At 37.3% G+C, this 18593-nt stretch overlaps 1 protein-coding gene across 1 annotated transcript; it reads left to right on the top strand.

Moving 5' to 3' along the window:
* The first annotated feature begins 318 nt into the window (after nt 1-318).
* Nucleotides 319-13033, top strand: LOC149717360 (uncharacterized). The gene is made up of 7 exons (XM_089838551.1): nt 319-1017; nt 9400-9539; nt 9608-9652; nt 10292-10333; nt 10420-10440; nt 10508-10570; nt 11964-13033. Exons 2-7 carry the CDS (start codon nt 9423-9425, stop codon nt 13011-13013), a joined length of 1338 nt encoding a protein of 445 aa, XP_089694677.1. The 5' UTR covers nt 319-1017; nt 9400-9422; the 3' UTR covers nt 13014-13033.
* The last annotated feature ends 5560 nt before the right edge of the window (nt 13034-18593 follow it).

Genomic DNA, 18593 nt, shown 5'->3' with positions numbered 1-18593 from the left:
GCTATAGAACCAGAACGAGCGTTAGCTTCCCTTATCGCATATTTCAAGGTTAAAACTGATATGGTAGCTACAGAGAGAGAGAGAGAGAGAGAGAGAGAGAGAAAGAGAGAGAAAGGCGGGAAAACAGCTTTATCTTAATTACATCCCACTCCAAACGGAGTTTGCAATACAGTCAAAGGCTACATACACACATATTGATCGTTAAAGACGACAAATAACTGGAAACAATCCAAATATAATTAACTTTAGAAATAGATAATTTAAAGTAATAGGATTGGTATATTTTACGTCTAAAAAGTGTTTGTTTTGAAGTGTGGGAAACGTTTTAAGTATTACACAAATTACAAAATGTAACTCCAAAGTGAAAACTGACAGCAAAGTATTTTAAAGATGTCACCATTCATTTCAAGTATCAGGCTAAATATAATACCTCTACAGAGACACTTCAAAAGTGTCAGAAAAATAGGCATTCCAACTTACAGCACGAAATGACAATGACAACACAGTATTCTCGGTTTCTTCCGATGGTTACTTCCGGAGAGTAAGGTTTTTGGGGTATTTAGCCCCTTTTTGTCGAAAAAAAAAAAGAAATTTAGGGGAAATATAGACGGATTATCAAAGAGTTTTTCTGTCACTCTGTCTTTTTCTCTCTCTCTTTCTCTGCTCTCTTTGAGTTCAACGTAACCATGTGCCAAAATAGAATGAGAAGAGACTTCGTTTGCGGAATCTGTTTTTGAAGTATTTGACAGATTATAGGAGTTTTGGTGGCAAAAAAAAACCGCTGTTATGTCCCCAATAAGCACTTTCTCTCACGGTGGGTTCTATACAGTTAAGCCTTGGTTACAAAATAAATGACTCGGGATGAACGAACGAAAGTTTCCCGCCATTTTTAATACCCACTTAAAGTCGTCCCTGTTTTTGACATCACCCTGCACTGCAACTTCAAAACTTCCAAGAAAATGCCCCATTTTAAGATAACTGGGCCATTTTAAGTTTTATATATATGAAGTAAAAAAAGTAAGTGAAAGTTTTTTGACACTTGTGCTAGTTAGGCCTAATATTTATATAATAAAACTTTAGTGTGTCAATTTCAAAAGCTCGAGTGTCCTGAGGGTTGACAAAAATTGAAATGCGAAAGTGTTTCGATTGAATTTTTCAAAACAGGTATTAGGCCCTATTTAGGGTTAACTTTTATTTTCAAAAACATTTCCCCCCAATCATCTTGAGGTCAAATATGGGTCGGGGTACTTTAACCTTTCCAGCCATTTCCCAAAACCTTTAGTAAACTGTCTGTATCAATTTTTGATTTGATGGGAAAAATCGAGCCCACCCTTTTAAGTTTACTTTTCTCAGGGTTCAACACAAAAAGAAATCGATATAGGCCTAGACTTATTTTTTCCTTCTGCACTTCATAAAAGGGGAGAGTACTAGCTTGAAGTATTATAATATCGACTGCAAAATGGTCTACCACCAGTGATTGCGCCGTTAAAGCAGTAAAACGTCCCCCGAAGTTAATATTAAGCTAACTGAGAATGCAGTGAATTCAAAGATGAATCCTTTTATTAAAAAAATTAGGGGAGATAGCTTTGTATTTATTGCATACTTGGCTTGGTTTACTAAAACTGTTTCAAAGTTGACCGAACGTGCCGGACAAAGGTAACCAAAAGATACGATAAATAATAAAGAGGAATTCGCAAAGTTAAAGAAGTATAGTTAACAAAACTGAAGTTATGGCATCAAATTAGGATCATTTCAATAAGATATAATATAAGTCTAACAAACCAGTGTTAGTTAACTAAAAGGTTCTTAATTATTGTTTCGGCAGTTATGATCTTAGAGAATACAATGGTTTATGGATTGTTAACTCATACTGCTGTTTCTCTGGATAAGGAGCAAGTGGAGGGAGGGGGTAAGATATGGAGAGAAAAGTCAGTAGAAGTCTTATCGTGGAGACACAGGCGACACTTTGCGGCGAAGGCCGAGAGACAATTTGTCACAGGAGAAAAATTGTCCTGGGAAAAAAAAAATATATTACATATAGAGTAATGGCACCTCCCTGCCTTTGGCTACGTTATTTTCTATGAGAAATTAACATGTATTGCCACTACTCTATAGAGCTTGAAGGAGAGCGGGCTAGAATATTTTCATTTTTTATTCGAAAAGGATATAAAATATGAAATATAGAATTTAGGAGTTACGTGTTTTGATACAATCTTAAAGAAGATATGAACAATTAAGTTAACTTAATTGAATCTACCCGTGAAGTGGGATAAAAATTATATAGTCTTTTGAACTACTAGTTCCAACCACCTGTCCCTTACTTCACAGAGTCTTTACGGGAAGGCTCGTGTCTTCTTTAATGTTGTATCAATACGCGCATGGTTCCAATATTCATTATTTTATCTTCCTCTTTAGAATAAAGAAAATGAGAACCCGCCCACATCTAAGTTTCACCTTGTGAAGACAGACGGTCAGATAAAGATTCCTCGTGTCGCTTGCATAAATACTTTTCAGACTAGGAAGGTTGATACATTTACACCAGGAGGCTGTGCAGTACCAATTGCCTGTCCTCCTGGTGTAAATGGTATCAATCCTAGTCTGAAAACTATGTATAGTCACACGTGGTTCCCAACTGCGGCAGTCCAAAGAGTTAGCGACACTTTCATCCTTTTCTCCCCTGTACCCCATGAGCAACACCTAACCTAACCTAACCAACTCTTTCTCTGCGCTCCCGCCCATTTACCTAGCAATTAAACTACCTTCTTTGTCCTTAAAAATCCAGAAAACGTTAACCATAACATTTATGACAAGGATGCAGCAAACTTATTGCGGAATCACTTTACTTATGTCTTTAGGCCTAGTAGCTAACTGGAACAGTACAGGGGGGGGGGATATGAAGGGAAGGGGGTAGTGAGGTCCTCAATCAACTAAATCAACATTGGAACTCTTTGATGGGGCTTGGTTACATGTAACAATTCCCGGGGCCTACACAAACACTACTGATCAGTCCCAGAAAACAGTCCCTAGCTGACGCTGTTTCTAGAGTACAGACTAGACAGAGAGAGAGGCAAGGAGGACTCGAGGAGTATCCAGGGCGGCCGAGGCTAAGCTAAGGATGGATCGATTAGATCAACATTTCAAAAATATTTTGGACGCTGTGGATACTATTATAACGAGCACAATGGAGGTTTTCCCGACTATACACTCTCTCTCTCTTCTCTAAGGGGCTGGGGTTGTCCTGAATTTTGATATCGCGTGAAAATGCGATAGGTCACTCAGGCTAGTTTGGACCTAACTCAACAAGGAATAGTACATTTTACGCAACATAGCAACAAGGAAAAACCAAAAATTCAAGTCGAGTCAAATTTTGAACATTGGATGAGCAAAAAAACCTCAATAATAATTGTTCAAATCGTGCACCTCCTCACTCTAAAAGCTTGGAGGAGTGAAGTTTGATACTGGAGTTGTATAAATGGGAGGCCATCGGTGGCTGGTTAAAAATCCCAGCATGCTTTTTAAATGTTGTACATCGTGTGCAGCCACCTCTCGTTGGAGATATGTTACTATAGTTTTGTCACGTGTAAATTGTAGTTCTTGTTCCTATAAACAGGTGGCACTGGAAGCTTACGCCCTACCTAAACCCGGGGTACTATGGGTAAAGTTCACGGTCACGCATGGTAAGAGGCCCTCTCGTCTAGTGCTAGTATAGACCTTTTCGACGTACAAAGAGGGTAAGCAACTCTCAGTATCAGGACATACAAGAAGGTAGTTACATTGCCATCCGTCTGTGCGCACTATTATGATACAAAAACACAACAGCGCAGGCGTCAAAAAGCGAGATGGAAGGCAATGTTTCACCCCCGTGTCTTTACCTCTTAGTAACATCGAAACAGTCTATACTATTCCAGTATAAACTTCCCTTCTCCAAGCTAAAAGTATTTCCTTGTTATATCCGCAAAGCATTTCCTGGAGGCGCGGAGAGCACTCACTAAGGAATGTGAACAATTTCCCCAGAGGATTGGTAGAAGCTGGGTTAGAAATGGGATCGCTATAGTATCGTCTCTATATCCATCCTAAACTCTTAGCTCTCTTTCTCTCTGTGTATACATTGTACAGCCTCTCTCTCCGCGTTATTTATTTTGGTTAGTTGCCTTTCATTCCGATAGAAGTCGACTGGGACTTCGTTGATGTCGTAACCCGAGACTCGCTTCTAATGGTTAAGTAAACGAAATTAGAAGTTAATTTTTGTACAGTCTCCCTTCTCTCCCCAGCATCCCGACCATTCTTTGTTTTATCGGATGTATTTCTAGATGCTATGTCAATATTAACCTTACTAGAGGATTCTTTTTTTTATTTCTCTTGGTTTAGGCTTAAGAACAAGAAATATACCCTACTACTAGGGGCCACGGGTAATCTATTTTGAGAGCTGATCTCAACTTCTAACAATTTACTTCTATTTTTTTTTACGTTATTTATGTACCTTGTGACCTTTTAACCCTCCATGGGACTGTGCGGGTAATTTTCTCATGGTTAACGAATAACAGGCAAAGTGTTCAGGGGAGAATATGGATTGAAGTTATGGCGGGAAATTTACAGATCTCTAGCGCCATCTGAGAAGGTCAAAATTAATGAATAGTGCGAGAAATTGAATGCCAATAAACTTAATCCTTTTTTTTTTAAACAATGAACCGCCAAGTCTCCCATATTATATATCACTAATTATTTAAAGAATTTAGTGCCTAATCTAAATTAGAAATATAATATTTAAAATTTGTATGGTTTCACAGCACACGATAACAAGTCAAAACTCCTTTTTGCCTAAGCCTAAAACCAAGGTAACACTATTTTTAGACCATGAAACGCAACTAATCCTAGACATGTTTATATTTATAACAATTTTTTCAAGAACTTAGTACTTAATTTAAATTAGAAATCTAATAAGATTAACAATTTTCACACCCTGAAACCACCAACCTATTCTTGATGAAACCATTAGTTTATAAGATATGTTCCATAAGTATGACACTACCTATACTTCATAATACTAGAGAGTTACTCTAGAGCTAGTTCGAGAACGACGCGAGAATTGACTCCACGCGGTTTTGCAGTCCATCTTCCTATTTAGTCTGTACTAAGCCTTGACAGCGCCCCACTAGGGATCGCTTTACGAGAATCTATGACCTACGTCACTTCATGACAAGCTCCAGTTTGTAACCAGCGACAAACTTACGGAACAGATATTATGACTTATGATGAAACTCTCCAATATTATAAATCACTAATTATTTCAAGAACTTATTGCCTAATCAATTAAGAAAAAATGTACGATTTCCATGGTTTATGGTTTAGTTGTTTAGCATCGTATAACGAATCAAAACCCTCGTTACATGCCCGTTATTTAAACAAACTAGGGCCTAACAAAGCCAAAAACGTAATACGCCAGTCAAAATTTGACGAGATAATCGTGCTTCAAAAACGTCGGAAAAATATTTCACGCGAAAACTCGGACTCTTGACGTCTTTTTGAACAAATAAATTCCTCCAGAAAAAAAAGAAAGAAATATATTCAAGTGTATTTAAGAGATCCTTCGGAATTCTCCGAACACGTCTCTAACAAAGGAAATTTAATTCTAGGAATTAGCCTGAGAACACTAAACGTTCGCGAATTAGAGGGTCTAGTTCCCACTTAACTTCCCCTACCTATCATAATTTTTGATATCTCAATCTAACATTTTTTCCTATTCATTTTTTGAAGGTTTCAAAAAAGAAACGCGCCCTGATTTTTGGCAGAACAACTCAGGAGGGGATTAGTACCGCTTCGTGGGATTATTTAGAAATGGTTTTTTTTAATATAAAATTGTCGCTTATTTCCGTACGAACAGGATCTAGATCAGTTCGCGGAAAAATTATGTATTATATTGTTTGAACACTAAGCCTACAACAGATATGTATGTATCAATAAAGCCGGAGTTATGATATTAATAAAATAATAAAAAAAATTGTTTTTGATGTAAGTTTGTTAGTTAATGTCAAGGACAGGTGGTATTAAAAGGGTTATAAAGAGTAGTTATATGGGATGACTTCCAAGTATTTGATCTAGTTCAAACTTGATCTTCGTTAGTTCAAGGTATAGATGAATGGTTAATGTTTAGTCACAATATTTGCGTCTGATTTTTATTTCTTCTGAAAGGTAACGAAAGTTTTATAATATTTTGTTATCATTGTTAATTCGTTAATTTATAAATTTTTCGTTAAATTAAACTTCCCTGGACTTAAGTTCAATCTTGACTTATCTTACACATATTTCAAAAAGTGGGTTGTTTGTAGTATGTTTGTCTTTACACACGAGTCACAATTTGTTATCATTCCGACGAGCAGCTTATCGCGCGATTTTAATTGACAACTAAAGGCTCTTTCAGACGATCCAACTTTTTGACTCAGCTCGATGGGTCAAAAAGTTGTATCAACTTACCCAACTTTTGAAGGGAAAAGTGAAATAAATCCTTCCTATTCAAACGACTAAACTTTTACCACTTTTACCACCAAATGGAACTTTTTAAGCGCCACCTACCTTGGCATTTACGAAATAACACGCGTAAAAGGCTTTTTTGTAATTCATTTTGATTGGCTGAAGAAATGAAATTAAAAAGTTGAGTAAGCAAAAATTGGATCACTGATCCAATTTTTCCTAGCCAACTTTTTTGGTGACTCAACTCATCCAGCGTCTATTCACACGATCCAACTAGTTGATTCAACCCGAGTTGACCCATCAAGCTGAGTCAAAAAGTTGGATCGTCTGAAAGAGCCTTAAGAATCAAGTGTCGTCCACTTCAGAGACGAAAATCAACTTATAAGCTAGTTAAAGTAGCGCGATAAGCCTTGTCGCACGCATCGAGAATAAAGTGGATTGCTTCTTATTTGTTTGAATCCGTTCTTGTTTTCATTTAATGTAAAATCACTAGATTATTTTTCTGGGTTAAAAAAACAGAAAAAAAAAATTATTTCCACCGGATGTTCAAACAATCCCATACATAAAAAATCCATTTGGTAATAACTATATCAGGAAAAAATTCCTTATTAATTGAATCTTAATTAAAATTAAGCTATATATATCCGTAAGAGTCATTGGCCGGCCTAACTAAATCAATTAAAGCTAGCTACCCAAATTAAAATCCCCAAATAAACACCAGGTGGGTTAGCTATTTGATTAGAGTCAATGTTTCGTTTCGAGAGCTTTCGTTTGGGGATAAGCTAAGATTCGTGAGATAATTTACACGGCCATATTGGTGGGTGGGTTCAATGCGGATGGAAAGCTGAAAACCCACCAATATGGATGCCAGAACCGTGGTAAGACTTATGAAGATGTGATGCACTACTCAGACACCTGAAATCTAGTGGTTTTCCCATCTCATCTGAAAATGTTCTATCTACTAACAATAGACTCATGTTGTCGATCAAAATTTAACAATCAGTTCAGTTCAGTGTGGGAGCTAGGGAGAGTATTGGCCATTCACAAATAGCTAAGTCTAGAACTTGTATAAAACCTTGAGATCGATCAAAAATTGGGCTGTGATCTCAGTTTTTTTAGCAATACTATTTTCCACTACTCTCAAACCACCATTGCCACATTGGCAAGTTCATAATGACCCTGTTCAGAACGTAAGGGTACATGGAAACCCAAGATGGCTATTCATAAAGTCTCAGATCTTTAATGGGTTTTTGGTTAGGTCATAACTTCATAAGATATGTTCCATAAGTTTGTCACTGGGTACTGAGAGTTTGTCATGAAGTGACGTAGGTGAAACGTCATAGATTCAGGTAAAGCGACGCCTGGTAAGGCGCTGTCAAAGGCTTAGTAAACAGACTAAATAGGAAGATGGACTGCAAAACTAACCGAGTGTAGTCCTCAATTCTCGCTTGTCGTTACCGAACTAGCTCGAGCTGTAAGTCTCTAGCATTACGAAGTATAGGTCGTGTCATACTTATGAAACATATCTTATAAACTTATGGTTATGTATATACTCGTTTGCAAGCGCATTTTATAAACACTACTTTCATCCCTACGCTGTTTAACATGACAAATCCCTACACCTCAACTTTCGAAACTCTGCTTACGCAATCTCGCGCCAACCGGAGATAGTTCGTAAATCGCAACAATGCCTTTCAATTGGCCTAGTTTCCCTCAAAGTCATAATAATTCTATTTCTTTTTTGACGAAATCAGATGTATAAACGTCATTCTATGGAGTATTCCACTCAATTAACGAGTTTTTGAGGCCATTTATAATCAGAATATTGCTAGCTGTGTTAGTAGGCGACATACCACTAAGGGGAGAACTCACCCATATTTCGTATATACACTTTTGGGGCCAATACACCGAAGCTAATATTTGATCAACTGTTCTCTTGGCTAATATAAAGATAATTCAGGAATTTATACATTTCACCCCTTAAAATTATTACGGCAAACTGTAAACTCGGCTTTCACTGTGACTGGTATCAAAGATGAATAGAAAAAATGAAAAATGTAGTCCCCAGTATGAAATCTCGCTCTGTCTGTTTCTATTTGGGCAACAAATTAGCCCTCTCTGCGACGATAATAGACAGGTTTGGGTTAGGGGATGAGCTAAGATTCGTGACACACATTACACGGCCATTCTTGTGGATTGAATATAGGGGAAAAAGCTGAAATCCACCAATATGGCTGCCAGAAGCGTGGTGTAAGACTTAGCAGGGTGTGACGTACTACTCGCCTAAATAAAAGCTATCAACAATTCGGTTTTTGAGGCGGAAAGGGAATATTTTTGGTTTTTAGAGAATGTTATAGATTTTGTAGTGCAGATCGAATAGCGTAATAGACCAGTCCATAAATGACTTGCAGAGAAACCAATACACAGACGAGAGGTCACACTAGTGGGGTAATTCCTTTAGCACCATGAAGCAACGCTAGACGGAGCCCGAGTTAACTCGCGCTGCCTCTAGCGGTGCATGCTTCTTGCCGCAAAATAAACAACCCAAGAAGGGACCTCCCATGCCCCTGTGGTGCTTGCTTCTCTTCAATTATTAATGGAAGGGTTTATTCGGTTTGCCCGCGTCCTCAAGCTAATACGAGACTTTCTGCTGGTATTATACCCAAGCTAGTCTAGATATCAATATTCATGGGATAATGTAACAGAGGTTAGTAAGTCATAACTATATAATATATACGCGAATGGTCTAACCTAAATTATCCGGAAAAACTTTTCCTTTCTTTTGTGCATGTATTTGGCTATATTTCACGCTGTTAATATTAACAATAAGTGCACCAGTAGTTCCGGCTTGTCTTTCCGGGACAGTGGGGACGGTTTAGGATAGCTAAGATGTCGATGACTTTATGATATTTTTCTTTTGACATCCCATAGGACTTGATTTCTCGTTTTTAAACATGACGTTTGGCATTGCCGGACGATACGGCGCTTATCTACCCATAGTCGCTGGACTGTACTTGAGTGCCATTCTCAAGAACAGGCAACAACCGTCACCGAGATACGTCGATAACAACGTAAGTCGTACAGTGTTTACGCAAATAAACGGGTGATAATTTAAATTTAAACACGTTTAATTTGGTAGCGAATTCAACTATGTATAAATACCAGAGATCCCTACCTATTTCAAGTAAGTACTTAACTCAGTGTTTCCCAAATGGTGCATGTCGGCTTAATTTTGAAAGATGAAGCTTAAGTCGAAGCCCAAATATATAAGGTCCGTCTATGGGATAAAGGGAACGAACAGAGCTATCTCAGAAGCCTTAGGATGACGTCACCCATTATTATGGCATAAAGAACCAAAGCGGTACCAAACATGGCCGCCCGTAACGTTTTACCTAGGCACTAAAACGTCACAACTAAGATAGCTCAATGTACTAAATATTTGTGGAACCGGTTGAACTTGAAACGCGAGATTAACGTTAATCCACGAAGAAGGTTTTTACATTTCTGGGCAGCCATTTTAAAATATATTGCCCAAAAGTCATAAAGACGGTCCACAAGGAAGGGTCATTTTTCAAGATTGGTCAAAAGTTGTTGCATGTAGTGTGGGAAACACAAATGGTGGAATTCATAAACGACGGACGCAACGCAATTTAATACAGGCGAAGGCAGGGCGTCGTGCGCAAACGTCCTGCCTTTAGCGCACGACGCCCTGCCTTCGTCTGTATTAAATTGCGTTGCGTCCGACGTTTATGAATTCCATTTTAAGTCTAAGTTTTATCTTTCTACATCACGACTAAGCTTGTATAATTAACAACATTAACAGAGTCAATGTGTGGATTGCAATAGACAACTCTTCCCAAACACGGTATTTATCATAAACTTAATTTTTTCAAAAATACTAGAAAAAAAAAAAACGTCTCACTAAACTGTAAAATTAAATCCCTAATTTAGGTTCAATCTTGCACTGGTTTTGTAAGTAATATTACTAAATGATTGTCAGTTCATCGAACCTTATTTTAACCTTCATAATCCCCTTCAGTCAACACTGCAATCCAATATAACATTCGACCAAGCCATTTGTCTGATAGAAAACTGCACTTTGGTAAATACGTTAATAATATAATAAGGTATATAGTAAGCCTACATTGATAATAATAAAAAAAATGTGTATTAGATTTTTTTGGCGAAATATATAGGACATTTATCCGGGTATTACACAATTCGTAATAAAACTTTCAAATACCTTTTGTTAATGCGGGGGAAAAATATAGGAAATTGTAGAGTCATTTACTGTACACCAAAATGGTTGAATACAGAAAGAGGATTTTAAGGTAGAATTACAATTAAGAGATAATGGTCCAGAGATTTTGACTTCATTGAAGCTTTTGAGCTGAACGTAGGAGATTATAGAAATCGTGATAAATTATGAGGTATGAAATGCAAGAGCTCTTTTAGCTTGATTAAACATTTCCTCCATAATTAATAAGTATTAACATAATTAATACTTCTGTATTTCCCATCTTTCAAAAGTAATCGACGTCAAATTATGTTATGGTTTATTCATTATTTAAACGTTTGTCGTACTAGATGATCGGATGGAAACAAAGGGATCCATACTAATGTATTTAATATTATATTTTTTCTACCTAAACCCAAGGTTACTAATTAAATTAATTTGAGATGTCACAAGTAATTAAGGATGTTCTTAATTTGGAAAATGACGCATTGATATTTCATATTACTCATCGTATAAGTTGTTTACAAAAATTGGGTTTATGGTTTGTAGGGTCTTAAGAACGGGTTGGAAGTTTGTAGGATCTTAAGAACGGGTTTTAAGTTGGTAGGATCTTAAGCACGGGCTTAAAGTTTGTAGGATCTTAAGAACGGGTTTAAAGTTTGTAGGATCTTAAGAACGGGTTTAAAGTTTGTAGGATCTTAAGCTCGCGTTTAAAGTTTGTAGGATCTTAAGAACGGGTTGAAAGTTTGTAGGATCTTAAGAACGGGTTGAAAGTTTGTAGGATCTTAAGAACGGGTTGAAAGTTTGTAGGATCTTAAGAACGGGTTGAAAGTTTTAAGGATCTTAAGCGCGGCCTTAAAGTTCTTAAGCTCGAGCTTAAAATTTGTAGGAACTAAAGTTCAGTAAGTCGATATCTTCCACGCTCAGGCTTAAACTTGAAAGCTAAAAAGCATAGACTTAATATTTGAATTGGCAGACATACTGTTTTCCACTGGCATTTTTCATGGATAAGTTAAAATTAATAGAGAGCTATGAATTATTGCTCTATAGTGGCAGATTTATAATTGCCAATGCAAACGGCATAAGTCTTAAAATTAAAACGTGTGTCACTTGGCCCACAAATCGTAGTGGTTTCCCAGCTCTCACCAATCGAGGAGGTGTGACACTCCGCACATGATCGAAGCCCAAATTAATTAAACAATTAATTAATTTGGGTTTCCATCTTCGAGAGCCACTAACGTATTTACTTTATTTACAGCAAGTCCCAATACAAAGATATCCCATGATTCTACCAAACGGCCAAGGCGGTAATCAGTTCCCTGTCAACCCGGGTACCTTTCAAGGGGGACAGGGTCAGCAAGGGGTTCCGATTAACTTTCAACCGGGAGGATACTATCCTTTACAGCAATATAGCGGCGGTGGTCAAGGCGGCGCCGGACAAACTGGCGGTTTCAACGGCGGTCAATCGCAACGCTATAGCAAGGGGCCAACGGAGTACAGCGGTCAAACTGGTCAAATTCAACCGTCAACGCGTTTAGAAGTGCAAGGTAAACAGAAAGAAGGTCAACAAAATCAAGGTCCCACGGAGTACAGCGGTCAAACGGGTCAAATCCAACCTTCAACGGGTATTGAAGGTCAAGATAAATCTACTCAAGGTCAACAAAATAAAGGTCCCACGGAGTACAGCGGTCAAACTGGTCAAATCCAACCTTCAACGCGAATTGAGGATCAATATAAATCTACTAAAGGTCAACAAAATCAAGGTCCCACGGAGTACAGCGGTCAAACTGGTCAAATCCAACCTTCAACGCGAATTGAAGGTCAATATAAATCTACTCAAGGTCAACAAAATAAAGGTCCCACGGAGTACAGCGGTCAAACTGGTCAAATTCAACCCTCAACCGCCACAAATTTTAAAGGTGGTAACGGTGGCAGAGTCCAAGCTGTCCCTTACCCGTCTCCTGGTCAAAGACAGGTCAGATACGTTCCTAGAATCCAAGTCCAGTATCGTCCAGTCCAACAAGTGGTCCGTCGAGTTCAACCCCAACCCCAGTACACTGTCAGGGGTAAAAGACAAGCTGAAGAATACTTCAGGGCTTACGACTACGAAATGGAAAAGAGAGAGATCAAGAAACAAGCGAACAAAGCTCGCGATTTGGAGGTCTTGTTTCGCAGAGTAATTACCAGAACGATGAAGCGTGTACCCCGCCACAAGTACTTGCAACGTGGAAAGCAAGTCATTGGAAAACCTTACAAAACTTTTCAAGTTAATCTGGTATTAAGTGAACGATTTACTTTCGATCTGTGATCAAGTATGATGTAATATATATATATATATATTTTTTGGGATGATTAAATTATAATAAAACATATTTTGCAATAAAAAAGGGGTCCTCTTTCGTATTGAAAATAGTCGTATATAGCCAGCTGATAGGGAAAGCGTACCGGTAACCTAAATACCGTTATATTATCTGTTGTAAGCGATGTTACAACAAAATTATTCAACCTTAAAGGTATTCCGTGACCAGACTTCAGCTCTATTGTAATAGTTGGGATAACTTTGACCACCAAATTAAATTTAGAATAAGTTTCATATAACGTTATACAGGGTGTAGGAGCTAAGTACAGTTGGTTCTATGGGCGATTACGAGTTTCGAAAATGTATGTTCCATGACATTTTTGCCCTAAGGGTCAGTGGGCACCGTTTACAAGTTATGAATGGAGTGTTTTGTAAATGACCCCTTAAAAATATTATCATTGCCTGTTCAGATTGTTACTTAATCATATTTTACAACAGTGGCCCTTGTAACATTTTCGACTCAAAATCGCCTATAGATAGTTTTCACTTAAACTTCCAGGGCCATCGTTTGTGGGCCCCCGGAAAATTGGGAAATCACGGGCCCCCTCAAGACAGCCCTGCACGTGTCGCGGGCCCCGGGGAAACTGGCCGAATTTCCCCACTCTCTCGACGGTCCTGTAAACTTCAGTGCAGAGTTGTCAGCCCCTCTTTGAGTTGGACAAATACCGAGTGAAACTGAACTGCTAGCCTTCCTCTCTGCAACTTCTCTCTTGACTCACCAACGGCCTGGAAACACTGGGAGAAAGCCAATAACCCCCATGGACGGAAAGAAATCTGTACAGAACCTACTGTCACTTCCTACCACCTTTATTGAAACACCCTGTATAAGTTTCCATCCAGAATTTGTTCAAAATTACTCCAACAACGCATAAAAAAACCTCGAAATGGCTTCAACAATTATGGGGCATATACTTTTTCCACAACTCATTGAGTCATTGTGAATCGAAACGAGCCTGAAAATGATTGTAATTTTTCTTTTTAAATATTGTACGAATTAACAATAGTCCGGGCCAAAAAAAGAAAACATACATAATAATGGACGAGAAAATGTCTGATCCATAATCGTGGGATGACATTTTAAACATAATAAGACTGGACTGTCCCTCGAAAATACATGCGGTTTCCCGTAACACCGGTATTCGTTTTATTTAACAATACAAAAATTGATAATACCCATTTTTTGGGTAATGTACTAATGTTCTTCTATCCTGATATGATATACAGGGTGTTTCAGAAAGAACTGTCAAATATTAAAGGGGATGTTCTTTGTCATTCGTAAAACACTCCAAACATAACTCGAAAACGGTGTCCCTTGTGGCAAGATGGAGATAGAAGTTATCATTTTCGACTCAAAATCGATTTCCCAAAGAACGTCCATCCCCCTTAATTTCGGACAGACCTTTTAGTAACACCCCTGTATATATTATGGTTGTGTCGAAAAAGAGCAAAAAATACAAAGATGACCCTCATTTTCAATCAAAACCAACCCTCGACATAGAAATAATTGTATGACGATTAACAATACCCAAATATTGTCATTACTAACCCAGGAAAACGAACAACGGGATGTTTTGGCCTACTCATATATAAACACGGTGTAACGAAGTTAAACGTCGGATTACTGTACCTTCGAACTGACCATACAGTCGGGGAATTATTTATTTCCCAGGTAAAAGTTTTAACATTAATTCGTAGGGCAGATTTAAAATTATACAGTGTTCCAAAAAGAGTGGTAAAAGTATTGGACCGAAGTCAATTGGTTCTATGTTTGATTTTGGGTCGAAAATGTAACTTTCTTTGACATTTTGTCACAAGGATCACCGTTTAAGAGTTATGATTGGGGATTTTTTTAGGTATGCAGTATGCTCCCTTAAAATTAAGTTTGAAACAGAAAGACAATGGTAATAATGTAAAATACTGCTCCAAATCTTAACTTGAAAACAGTGTCCCTTGTGGCAAAATGGAGATAGAAGTTACATTTTCGACTCAAAATCGATTTCCCAAAGAACACCCCTCTTAATTTGTGGCGGACTTCAGGTCTACCACCCTTTTTGGCCCACACTGTATAAAAAAATTTCAATCTTATCTTGGTAAAAATTTGACGCGCGAATTTCAGGTTTTCAAGTGATATAAGCAAAGTGCCACCATGAAACAAAAAGGGTCAAAAACGTCGAAATTCAACTTTTTAGCATTTGGTTTAACACTTGGAGTTTCGTGCGCGGTGGTAATGCTTTTACCATCAGCTTCAGCCTTTACCAGACGCTACGTGAGTAATTATTTATTTAATTATTCATTAATTGACATAATTAAATAAATAAAATAAATATTAATTTTACTTGTTGACAGGTAACCAGATTCTGTTACACATCACCTAATACGGCTCAAATCTTAGTACGAGGTTTCTATTTAAACCTAATTCGATAAATTAATTCAAGGGGGTTAATAATTAACGTTGTAATTTTAATTTAGAGTCAATGCGTTTTGTGCGATTACTTCGCCTTTCCCTCAACCGTAAGTTAAAACCTTAATTACAATTAAACTATATATTAATAATTAAAATTTTGGCATTTTCAATTATTAATTAAAGCTCCTGGGATGTACGGGATCGGTAAGTACTTAAAACATTACTTAGAAATAAGTAATTAAAGATTTCATCTTCCGGTTTATAATAGACGGCTCTGACCACTAACATGACGGCAACCCAAGCTTTGTGCGTCATTAACGGATGCTTCGGGGTAACTGTTCTTAAGTTTAGCTGTCACTTTAGTTGCAACATGGATATATTTAATTTTAGAAGTAGGAATGGAGAACGGTTAGTATTTACTTCAGTCCGACTCATAACCCAGTATAGAGCCCCTCCCTCAAACACGTAACGAAAAGTTTAAATTATCTTATTGGCTCACTTATACACTACGTTTTGATGACGTTGCTGACGGGGACGGCGAAAAAATAGTCAATTCCCTTTTACCTCTGTCGCTATGACCCGCCTCTTCTTTCATACCCCCCGTCCCGTGGAAGGGGATCCGGGACTTAGACGCGCGCCCAGATTACTCTGTTCTCCATTCCTACTTCTAAAATTAAATCTATCCCTGGTTGAAATTATACTTTCTTAAATGATATTTAAGATTACTTAATATATTTTCCATTAACAGCAAGTTCAACAAGTACCGTCCTTTTCCGGAGGTGGTGTGCCAAGTGTTGGCAAAAAGAAACGCGATGTTAGTCAAGAAGAGAACGTGGTTGGTCCTAATGAACAAGAAAAGCCTTTACCAAACGCGTTAAGTGACGAAGTCCATGGGTTGTCGGCCAGCGCCATGGAAGACGTTCAAATTGTCAAGACATTCACCGTTCATTTGGACCTTTACGACGACAAATATGACGAGGAGGAGGATATGGAAGATGAAACAGATTCTTAGGATATATTGCAGTGAAAACCTGACTTGAAATACGCTAAATAATGGGAGGTTTAAATCGCATTCAAACCATATTATTAACTTTAATGTCAATAAATTTTAGTTTTAAATGGTATGAAGGATTTTGAGCCACTAAAAAATCTAACGGGTACACACCCTAGCTACTTCAAAAGTTACTTTTCTGTATATTAAAAAAAAACAATTAAATGATTTTATATAAAAATTAAATTTATGGCTATTTCATAATACTCAATAACTTGGAACTACGTACTAACAAAAGCTCATAGTTAAAAACAAAAAGTATACTTCATACACGGTTTCCACTCCCATTTTTTTGGCTGCAGACGCCATGTAAAATTAGAAGCAAAACGATTCCCCTCTCAACCTCTACATGAAATAACCAATAAGATTAAGAGAAAAACTTTTTGGAGGTGAAAGGTTTTTAGAAAATAGTACTTCATGGTGGCGATGCAAAAATTAATACTTGGTACTAGAGCTAGAAACTGCTTCTTTGAGAGCCTATTAACGGATGTTCCCTGTGCTGAAGTCGTGAGGGGGGGGGACACTATACTGAGAGGTAAAAGGGGGCGTTTCTCATATTACACAGCGCGTGCAAGCTTCAATGAAGAATATACTTTCTGTTTTTATCTATCAACTTTTGTTACTTACTAGAGAGAATTTGCCAAGGTTTACTAAGAACTACATTTGCAATCGTCTTTTCAAGAGGCCAACTTTCTCTTTAAATATTGTTAACTTGTTACCACCCATGATAGAATATTTAGGATTAGAGATATTTTTACTCTCTAGTCTCTACAGTGGAGGAAAATTCATCTACCCGTGAAAAAGGGTTCATGGTCATTTGCCTGGGGCTATAATTACGGCTAAATTTCGACTCTACGAGTGACAGATGATGCCATAATAAAAAACAAGCGGATTTCGGGGAACACAAATCAAAAAGGCATAACGTAAGAAAGCAGAAGGGTTGAAAGGTTTTTTTTTTTAGCATTTTATAAGAAACTTGTCAAACTCGTGTTTGAAAAGGAGTTATTAGTCCGTTCCATTGTTACGCAGTTTTATCATAACCTAAGCCTAACGTTGCGAAAATAAGAAATACATCATTTATAGGGACTCTTCTTGAAGAAGAAGAGTATTGACCTTCAAGATTATATTCAAGGTTATGATGACGTCGCCTTCACTGATTGTAGGGTGTACTTGTGTTTATGAAGAACGCTAAGCTAAGCTATTCTTTTTTGCAAATTAGCTAATTTACTCAAGTCTTGTTTGTCGAAGCACCAATTATAATTCATTGTTTGTATGTAGTATGGTTAAAAATGGGTCGAAGGAAAGTTATCATATAGAACCCGAGTTATAACACTCTATAGTTGAGACGGACTGGGGTAGAGAAAAATCACCGCTATTATTTCACTTAATTACTCGAACCCCTAATTGTTGTAACCCTAAATATTGAGTATCGTTGCTATTGGAAGAAGTGGGGCTATTACATATTCAAAGGTGTTTACCTCCATCAAGTGATGGGGCTAAAAGGATTGGGATGGAGAAAAGAAAATTAACCCTATCTTTTGTTATTTATCTTAATTACTAGCGCCCTAATTGTTGTAACCTCAAGTAATAAGTATCAACTGAAAGGTAAGAAGTAGGGCTATCACATACTCAAAGAATTTCTCTGTATCTCTTACGAAACCAGAGTAATCACACTTCAAAGTTAGAAGTACAAACCTCCGATACAATAAGTGTAAATTGAGTTTTTACAAAATTAGTATTGGGGTCATGGGTTGATTGTAGCGTAAAAAATATACACTCATCCCGTGAACAATACATAGGAAAGCATTGTGTACACATAATTTCAAAATTCAAGGATTATATTAAATAACTACAATAATATTTATGTACCTATCTGTTTTTAAAGATTTTGACAGTTTTGTTTGATGGTGACATAAAACGCGCACTTATTTTTGTGTACTTAATCTGTGAGTGGATTTACCGTTTACACAACCTCAATTTGGTTTTTTCTTTTCAGTGTATAATTGAATTTTTGAATAAATTGCATATAGGCCTACCACCTGATATTTTGTATTAAAAACTATAATAAAGCTAA

This window comes from Phalangium opilio, unplaced genomic scaffold (genome assembly GCF_054372755.1).
Source record: "Phalangium opilio isolate 3A_F unplaced genomic scaffold, DU_Popi_V2 ptg000003l_1, whole genome shotgun sequence".
Classification (NCBI taxonomy): Eukaryota; Metazoa; Arthropoda; class Arachnida; order Opiliones; family Phalangiidae; genus Phalangium; species Phalangium opilio.
This window is presented reverse-complemented; position numbering and strand designations above follow the sequence as displayed.

Excerpts from the sequence above, each read along its gene's own strand:
- LOC149717360 (XM_089838551.1), top strand. The coding sequence starts at position 9,423 with ATGACGTTTGGCATTGCCGGACGATACGGCGCTTATCTACCCATAGTC. Across the intron at positions 10,334-10,419 it reads GACAACTCTTCCCAAACACG|GTTCAATCTTGCACTGGTTT; the intron begins GTATTTATCATA and ends TCCCTAATTTAG. Across the intron at positions 10,441-10,507 it reads TTCAATCTTGCACTGGTTTT|TCAACACTGCAATCCAATAT; the intron begins GTAAGTAATATT and ends AATCCCCTTCAG.